The following is a 9,324-nucleotide window of genomic DNA, read 5'->3' on the forward strand; positions in this document are numbered from 1 at the left end:
GAAAAAAATGCGGGAAATTTGCCACATAGGAAAGGCGCCCGCTGCCGTGGCCTAGGTTTCTCACTGAAAATCCTCGTCCCCCGGCACCTTTTTTTTTGAATTTTCTTCCTTTTCAACGGCGTTTTTTGGGAATTTCGGATTTTTTTTGAATTTTTTCGCAATAGTATTCGGAAAATAGATAACTTTTAACACATTTTAATGCAATAAAAATTTTTGGTCGGAGTCCCCCTTTAAATCTTTGAATTGGATGATGATGTCTGAACATTCCGGAAGAAAGTTTTAAAGTTCTAAGGCTTCACTCTAATCTGTTGGTCCCGAATACTATAGAAATCGGAGACCACGTGGTTTCGCTAGTCTGGCAGCTGCTGATATTTCAGCATGATTTTTGAGTTACTCGTATCTGTTTGATTTCATAAAAATAAACAGCTGAACTATACGACTTTCTTGCAAAATCAGGAATTCTGACGACATTCTATGTCAAAGTTCACTGAGATTTCAAACATACCTCAAAAGGATCCGCACTGAATTCATCTGTATAGTCAGAAATCGGCTGCCCCCTTCTGTGTCGGTCCAAAAGTTCCAGGGCTGAAAACTCGGTGAAATATTCATCTGGTATGCTCTTCCGATGCCTTCGCAATACTTGTTCGTGGTCTATCATTTTTTCTAGCTGTTGTATTGTCTGAAATTGGAAAAGATATAGTGTGAGTCCTGGAAGATCTTGAAAAAGGATCTAAGATTCGAAAAAAAAAGTCAGGGCAAAGATCCAGTTCTTAGGATAGGGAAATCTTATAGGACGATGATCCAGGAAGCCTACGAATCCTATTCTGATAATCAAGCTAACCTGGTAATACGATGGCTGCACTCTCCTTACTACCAACAAAGGACTGGAGGAAATCAATTGTGTAAGTAATAAGACAATTAACACAAATTGAATCGAGAAGTGATTAAATGTGCTGCTCATTTGAACACACCTGTATGGTACCTGAAAACTTGATATTTTGAAGTTCTGGTAAGAAGAGGAAGAGAAAAGAAAAGAAACATAATCGTCTGAGGACATGGGGGAAAAGAGAAACAAGAGAAAGTAGGAGGAGCGTTTCTTTGCAGATGTTTTCTGAAAGTACCGCTAAAAATGATGACGTCTTCTGATTCTTCGTTGGCTAAACAGTTTTTTTCAAAATTTCACTTCATACACAGACACAACAAATTGACAAACAACACATCTGGCTGGCCGGTCGGAGACAAAATAGACTAGTGATTTGATTATTCAATCTAATACCATAACTTGATAAAAAGGAGCAGTGCCAAATATATCGGAATACATCACCACATTCGGGATGACGACGTGGAGACTGCGACCGGAAGTAAATTACGCTATTTCCTCCAGAAATGAGTAGCAGAAAATAGGAGCAGAATACACGAATTACTAAGGCTTGACCAGTCCCTGAGACTCCGCATATGTGCCATTTTCAAACTCAAAATGTCTTTTGAAAATTATTAGAACATGATAATACTAGGAATTACAAAAAGGGGCGGAGCCTTTTTTGAAATTTGGAATTGAAAGTTTAGCGTCAGCTTAGAGAATCCTCACAACTTCTCCTCGCTTCTTCTTCCTTCCAATCGAGTAGATCAACGTTCAGCTCAGCCTCCAAGAATAGGAAAAACGGATTAGCCCATCTATTTTTAGATGTAAATGAGGTGGTGGGATGAATAAAAGTATAGAAAATGTCAAAGTGCATTGGTGCAGGGAAAGAAATGTTCTGGAAACAAAAAAGAGGTTGCGAGAAGAAAATCTGAAAATAGGTATATAAATAGGAAGTGCATTGAACTGTAACTGAATAGATGTGTCTGGAGGAAAGCGGAGGTTTTTGAGGTGGGCAGAGAAAATATCAAGCTGAGGTTTGTGGTTTCGTGTGTTCGTCAACAAGAAAATGCAGAGAGGAACAAAGATGAGCATTTTGGAATCTTCTTGATGTTTTTTGTAGGAACAAGATGATTCCAAAATATTGTGTGGTCCTATGATGTTTAGAACTCCCACACAAAGATTGATCAAAGAAAACTATGGAAACTCTGCAAACGTTGCTGGTCTGGATAATATGATATGCATCCGATTAGACGAGCAGATCCAGTTTATCCCGGAAAACCTATCCGATCAAAAAATCACGAAACGGAGAACGAGAACAAAATGCGAACTTCCTTTGAGATCTTAAATTGGTGCAAATATTCTGTATTTTGATAAATATTCTTATATTCTGATTTGGATATCAAAAAAAAGCGGATGCTTAGTTTTAAAGCGAGGAGGGGTTCGACGAAAAATTTTATAGCACAAAAATGTTCCTAAAGTTATGTTTTTTCATAATATTACTTCGAAAGAATTTTTCAAAAATCCGAAATCCTCGAGAAGTTAAAAATCAGTTAAAAAATTTTAAAGAAAGGCGAAGATTGACGAGGAGTTGAAATCCGGCGCAGTGAGAAACTTAGGCCACGGTGGCGGGACTCCTTTCTGTTAAGTCATTTTGTTAACGATTTTCACATAGATGAAAGTGGAAAAAATCCGGAACAAGTGCCATGTAAAAAAGACGTCCCAGTCGGGGCCTAGGTTCACTGTGCGGGAACTCAAATCCTCGTTCCTCTTCGCAACCTTGGCTAGCAAAATTTAAACCTTCGACGGAGTATTTTGGAGATTCCAGATTTTTTTTGAATGTTTTTCACAAGAAAGATACATAACTTTTCGAACACCGTAAAACCTGTAATATGTAGAAGAGCGTCCCCACACTGCCAAGTTTGCGCTTATCTATCTCGGCTCCTGGGCAAGATATCAAAATTGTTACAATTGACAAAACACTCAAAATATTCTGATAAACAAATTTGCAGTTTACAAATTTTAGATATCTTTTACAGAAACCGAGATAAACTAGCTCAAACTTGACAGTGTGGAAACCCTTCTATTACACGTTTTACGGCATTTAAACGTAATAAAAAATTTTGGTCGGAGTCTCTTTTTTAAGTAAAAAACGAATGGGATAGGATGCAAATAAACACTGCTTACCTCACATTTAGAGATGCTATCAAAAGATGACGCATTTATTCAGACACAAAGAGTGTGTTGTTTCCTAATTTAAACGAACCCATCCCTGACTCAAATGGGATTAGGTTTGCGGAGCGAAAAAGAAAGAGAAGAGGGTGAGAAAGTATAATGAGAAGAATAGGAATCAGAACAGAATGACGATAATTGAAACGATGTTACCATTCAAAACCACCTGCCTTATCCATTGTAATGAGCTCATATTATTTTCCCTTATCAGATGAGTAACTCCATTGGGACCTGTTTAATGGATCAGAGATTCTGACGTCAAAAAAATTCGGGAAACAGAAGGATTCAGAGAGAATGAAGATGTCCATTAGGTCAACACAAACCAGTTTAGTGGTCCCTACTCCAAAAAAAAGCTGATGACGAAATGAAAGATGGAGAGAGAAGGACTTTTTTGCAGAAATATTCCTCACATGGGTTTGTGGGTGGGTGAGCAAGGCCCAGCGAGTGGGGCGCGAAAAATGAGTCGATCTAAAATTCGGTGAACAAACAATGATGATGTGAAAAAGTGTTGGAGATGGATTGGGCAGAATGCACCGGGGTTGGAAGTGATCTACAATTAGTCAAACGTAGGGGCGGAGTCTCTTATGGCCGTTTTTGGCAACAAAAAAAAACGAAAACCATTGAGTTTTACGATATGTGCTAATCAGCTAGTTAGAGCTCGAAGAGCAGAAACAAAAAGGTACGACGTTCCAGTTGGAGACGTCGGTATCATACGCTTGAATTGCCAATTAATATTATCTCTAAGGTATTCTCGACCTTTGAACACAAAGTTCATCAGAACAGAATAGTTCAATTTTCAAGTCAAATTTAATAACTCATCTTCTCTCTCATCTTCTCATCTTCTCAAATTTCATTTTGTGACATTTTGGAAGTTAATAGAACGATTCTCCTTTCTCCCTATTGGTGTGTTCTTGTGACAAACTTAACTTTTTTTTCGATTCAAAAACGTTCAGGGTTACTGTAGATCATTCTGTGACGTCGTTGAAGTGGATTAAAGAATAACAGACGACCTACGGTCAAATGCAAAACAGAAGAGAAGAAGAATTGGGAGAAGAAGAGAAGAAAAAGAAGAAAAAGTGAAATTAGTGTAAACGGGGAAGTAATTTGATTTGATTGATAATTATTTCTGCAAAATTTGATGTACATTTCAGGGCGTTGCAGCCGACAAAAAGGAAAAAAAAAGATTGATGTCGAAGGAGGAATAAAAGTATTCTCAAGTGTGAAAACAGTCTGAAAGAGGGAAGATGACTCTGATGACATCATCATCTCATCAGAATAACTGTACATCTGCATCATTCTTGACCCCTATATTCTCCACCCCCAAACGTGACTATATTTCGCAAACAACCCTAATTAAGTGGTCTGCCCTCCTCAATATGCCCACGCATTCAATTTTGCAAAAACAGTTTGCAGACTGGAAAAAGAGATAGGGGATGGCATGTGACATCATCAAGTGGTATATACCAAAATAATGATTTTTTAAAAGTTTTTTTTAGAGGTGTCCTAAAAATAAGACGAGAAAAATGGTGGTAATTTGAGATTTTCAATATATCCTCCCCCACATACAAAACATCGAAATAAGCTGATTCAAGTTGAAGAACACTTTCAAAAGAGGGCTCCGACTGAACATTTTTTAATGCATTAAAATGTTTAAAAAGCTATGTATTTTCATAATATTTCTTCGAAAAAATTCAAAAAATTCGAAATCCCAAAAAATCGTTAAAAGGGAAATTTTTGCTAAAAATGATGACGAATAGGGAAAGGCGTCCGGCCGCCGTGGCCTAGATTCTTCCCTGTGCGGGAACTCAAAACTTCGTCCCTCTTCGCAACCTTGTCTAGCAAAATTTTAATCTTCAACGGCGTTTTTTTTTAATTTTTTTCGCAATAATATTAGAGAGGTAACTTCTCAAACACCGTAAAACCTGTAATAGAAGAACACGCACATTGTCAAGTTTGAGCTCATTTATATCAATTCCTATGCAAGATATCAAAAAGTGTCAACGGATAAAGATTTCGTAATATCATGATAAACAATTTATCAGTTGACAGCCTTTTCATATCTTCAACAGGAACCGAGATAAATTGACTCAAATTTAGAAGTAAAGGGACTCTTCTATTACAAGTGTTACGGTAGGAATCTCACAGCGCGGGAACTCATCTCTAATGACCATTTTTTTTCTATTTTCAAAGGTTTCGGATTAAAAAATGTCGCTACAATATTAGGAAAATACATAAATTTTTAAACATTTAAATAATTTTTTGGTTGAAGTATACCTTTAAATCAGGTCACTGACGTAAAAATTGAGTTTATAAAATAAATACTTGTTCAATCTCGATAACTGCATCAGGTTGTTTTTAAAGCTAATTTTTCAGCACTTGAAACAGATTTAGTGCACCTGCCCCGCTTCGGATTCAGGCACAGACTAACCTTAATTTCAGGACTTCGTGTGCAACGTCATTTTGTAGACTATGGGAGAAGAATGTGTGACGTTGAAAAGTTTCAGTTTTTGGAAGTGGAAATGGGTTAGCAGTTTCAGATTTTAATGGAGTTTCGGGTAGGAGAGTGGGTACTCGTAGTACTTCAAAACCGCAGAATCTAAATTCGAATGGCTGAGAAATTTAGTGGTAAAAAAGAAAAATAGGAGATTTTAAAAAGACAAGGCGGGTATTTATCATAATCAGAATTCGATGTTTAAAAATTTTTTTTTGAAAAACTTTGAAGTGCAATCTCAAAAGACAAAAAGGCTTATTAGGTGAATGATCAAAAACATTCAGAAACCAAAATGATAATTCATCGAATTTCGAGATTTCCCTACCCCAGCAGACACATGTCATCATTATCTAATGATTTGCCCTCAAAATCCAAAGAAGTCCCACTTTCTATACTTTTTCGAGAATGGGGATTAGCACTGTGGGATTTATGAAATTTTGAACTTGGATGATGTGATGAGAGAATCTCGCGGAGAGCAATACGATGCTCTGTTTTTCAGTTTAATAAAAAAGATTGTGCTCCGCGGAGAAGGAGAAAAAATTAAAATGAACGCGTGACTGAATCCGAAACGAGGTGTTCTCTCAGATGGGAACAAGTATCTGAAAACGAGGAATTGACAAGTTATAGTCTGGAAGGATGCAAAAAAAAAAAAGAAGACGGAGCAATAATCTAATTAGATGGGTTTTTGGGTCGAAACTAACAAAATAATGGAACCTGGAAGAAAAAACAAAATGAACAGAAAATTTCATGAAATCGAAAAGACTAAAATCTACTATTAAAAAAAATATATGATTCAGGGTAGAATAATGGACCCAGTTCCGGACCTTTAAAAACCTTTCAGGGGTAATATTTTGAAAGTCTCGAAACCGTTTAGGCTTTGAAACGTCATTCAGGTTTCGATCCGGAAGGATATTTTGAAAATGGTTTTAAAAAGAATTTAGTGTTTTTAATGAGACAATTTATAAGGAACGAAGGAAATTTTAGAGAAGGAATCTGTCAATTGTTGAAAAATGCCCAGACCGTTGATTTAAACGAAATTGCTCAATACAATAATTCATAGCTCAAAACGACGAAAAATGTTTTTTGATTACAGTAATCTCGCATTTGGAAGATGGAAAATCTATAAAAGTCACTGTAAGAAATAGATTTATAACTACCCAAAATTGTTGAAAAAATGACTGTATATAGGCAAAAAATTCTGAGAAATGACAAAAAATATCTAAAATACTTGAAAAAAATGGCTAGAAAATAGGTTTAAATGATCCAAAATTATTTTGGATCATTCGCTTAAAATAGGCTGACAAACAGTTTTAGAATGATTCCAAATGTTTGAAAAAATTGTTTATAAATTAGATTTAAAAAAGGAATAAATCTGAAATAGGCTGCAAATAGTTTAAACTGAAAAAGGCTGAAGTCTAAACAGGCTGAAATAGGCTAAATGTTTTGAAAAATGACTGAAAATAGGCTTGAAATTAACCAAAAAAAGTCTCGAAATTAAAAAAGGCTTGAAAAGTAGGCTATACATCCGAACAAGCTTGGCGTGGTCCAAGCTTGCTGGAAAAAATGACTGAAAACAAGCAGAAATTTCTGAAAAATGACTAAAATAGGTCTTAAATAATTTAACATTGTAGCAACTGGCTGAAAAATAGGCTTGAAATGAACCAAAATTATTGAACAAATGGCTTAAAATAGGCTTAAATCAGTCCAAACTTACTGAAAAATGCTTCAACATAGAAATGTGAATATCTGACAATCTACGAGACCTAAAACATCTGAGTTTGCAAACTCGTTTATTTAATTACTTTTTCTAATTTCGGTAATGTTGAGAAAGAGAAACCATGTGACGCTACCACTTGATGAGTCAGTCAATTTAGTGAAAAGTAGTAGTAAAAGGTAATCAAGTGGTCAGCCGAGTGCATCCATGACGCAGGAATTCAAGAGGATAAGTATTCAGAAACGGAGAAGAAGTCAAAACAAAATTAACATTCCTAGTATCCTTCCTTTCTCTTCTGAATACATTCCCCATATGTGGGAGTAGTATAGACACTTATCTCAATAGGCGACACTAATTTTATGAAATGACCACAACTACTAGTAGTATCTGTTTGTAGAAAGATGAAAAATATATGAATGTGTGGGGACAAAAATAAGCACAACAGGGTTCTTTGGGTTTACTCGAATTCTGGTGGTTGAAATTTAAATTCGAGAAAAATAAAGGGATAATTGTTCAGATGTATTCTTGTTTTTTTTTTTGTGAATTTCTGACATGACGTGGTTGGTTCTGAAGCTGAATTCTGAATGCTAAACTTGATTAGATTCAATGTATTCTGGTGTTCAGAATAATATAATTTGAACACTTCGAACCATGATGATGATAGATTATCACATCAATGGCTTTAATAGTAGTAATCTGGAGATTCGGATTTAGATTAGGAGAAAAAAAAATCAAAAGTGCTAGAACTCATATTCTATTATGTCAAAATTTGAAGTAGAAATTTGAAAAGTAAAAATTTCAATCAGACTAATCTTGTTTTCAGATTTTCTATTTTGAGTTGGAGTTGATGTCGAACGAGCAGCCGGAGGGATATTTCCAGCATTTCCAGCTGCATAAGTTCTGCAGACCAGTCGCATAGTTCTAGCAGAATACAAGACGAAAAATTTTTATTGTTTTATTTTATGCAGAAAATCATTTACCGTAAAACCTGTAATAGAAGGGCCCTTTAAGTTCAAACTTTGAATCCATATATCTCGGTTCCTGTCAGAGATACAAAAAAGTTATCAACTAATAAAATGTTTATCATAATATCAGAAGTGTTTTGTCAGCTGACACTATTTTATATCTTACATGAGAATTGAGATAATTTAGCTCAAACTTCACGGTGTTTTTTCAGGACGTAAAGTAAATGCTCTCTAACGCAAATACCGTAGATGAGCGCGCTGAGTATCAACGCGCATGCTTTAATTTGAACGGCCGAGTCGCTACGAACGGTAGCCTGCATACCAAAAAAAAAGTGCGCAAATTCAAAAATTTTTTTTTAACGCCCCGAAAAAAACACCGTGAAACTTGACAAAATGAGACCTTCTGTTACAGGTATTACGGTAGGTTCACAAAAAAGGACATTATATGTATGATATGTTTTAAAAAAGTGCTTAAGATATTCTTGGGTTAACAAAAAACTTCTAAAAAAACATCGAAAATCAAGAAAAAAATGTTCTCAATAAAGTTATTTTTTGAATTTAATTTTCCACAAAAAATGCAATAAAAATTTCACTGTACACCAACTTTACTTAGAACAATGTCTATCTTAACGAATTCAGAGAATCAGAAGGGAAAGTATTTGTTTTGAGGCAAAGTTCTGATAACATTTCAATTATATTCTCTAGAGCAATAAAACTGAAAAAACAGATCTAGACAACTACGTTCAAAGTTTCAGAACAAGACATTTATAAACGAAGAGCTACCGTAAAACCTCTAATAGAACGGCTCCCACATCATACAATTTGAGCTCAATTATCTCGGCTCCTATAAGAGATATCAAAAATGTGTTCACAGATAAAATGTTAGTGATATTGTGATAAATAATTTATCAGTTGACAATTTTTTATAGCTTTCACAGAAACCGAAATAAATTGTCTCAACGTTGAAAGTTAGGGGCTCTTCTATTTCAGGTTTTACCATACTTGTAATCCGAGCCTTTGCCGGGCCTTCGCGGGCCCTGCCATAACTTCTTTCAGAATCAAT

At 35.5% G+C, this 9,324-nt stretch overlaps 2 protein-coding genes across 2 annotated transcripts in view; both read right to left on the bottom strand.

Annotated features, from left to right (window-relative positions):
* Positions 1-5,249, bottom strand: part of Cbr-dnj-9 — a gene marked incomplete at both ends in the record, with an annotated part of 9,042 nt that extends 3,793 nt beyond the window's left edge. The window contains 3 exons of the mRNA XM_002648319.1: positions 506-679; positions 842-982; positions 5,235-5,249. Of these exons, the coding sequence (XP_002648365.1) occupies positions 506-679; positions 842-982; positions 5,235-5,249 (330 nt within the window). The remainder of the gene's footprint in view (positions 1-505; positions 680-841; positions 983-5,234) is intronic.
* A 654-nt stretch (positions 5,250-5,903) lies between these two features.
* On the bottom strand, positions 5,904-5,921 carry CBG26721 (the record flags this gene model as incomplete). The annotated part of the gene is made up of 1 exon (XM_045241070.1): positions 5,904-5,921. One exon carries the CDS (start codon positions 5,919-5,921, stop codon positions 5,904-5,906), a length of 18 nt encoding a protein of 5 aa, XP_045100715.1.
* Positions 5,922-9,324: the final 3,403 nt, after the last annotated feature.

Source organism: Caenorhabditis briggsae (assembly GCF_000004555.2).
Source record: "Caenorhabditis briggsae AF16 supercontig from assembly CB4, cb25.NA_192, whole genome shotgun sequence".
Taxonomy (NCBI): domain Eukaryota; kingdom Metazoa; phylum Nematoda; class Chromadorea; order Rhabditida; family Rhabditidae; genus Caenorhabditis; species Caenorhabditis briggsae.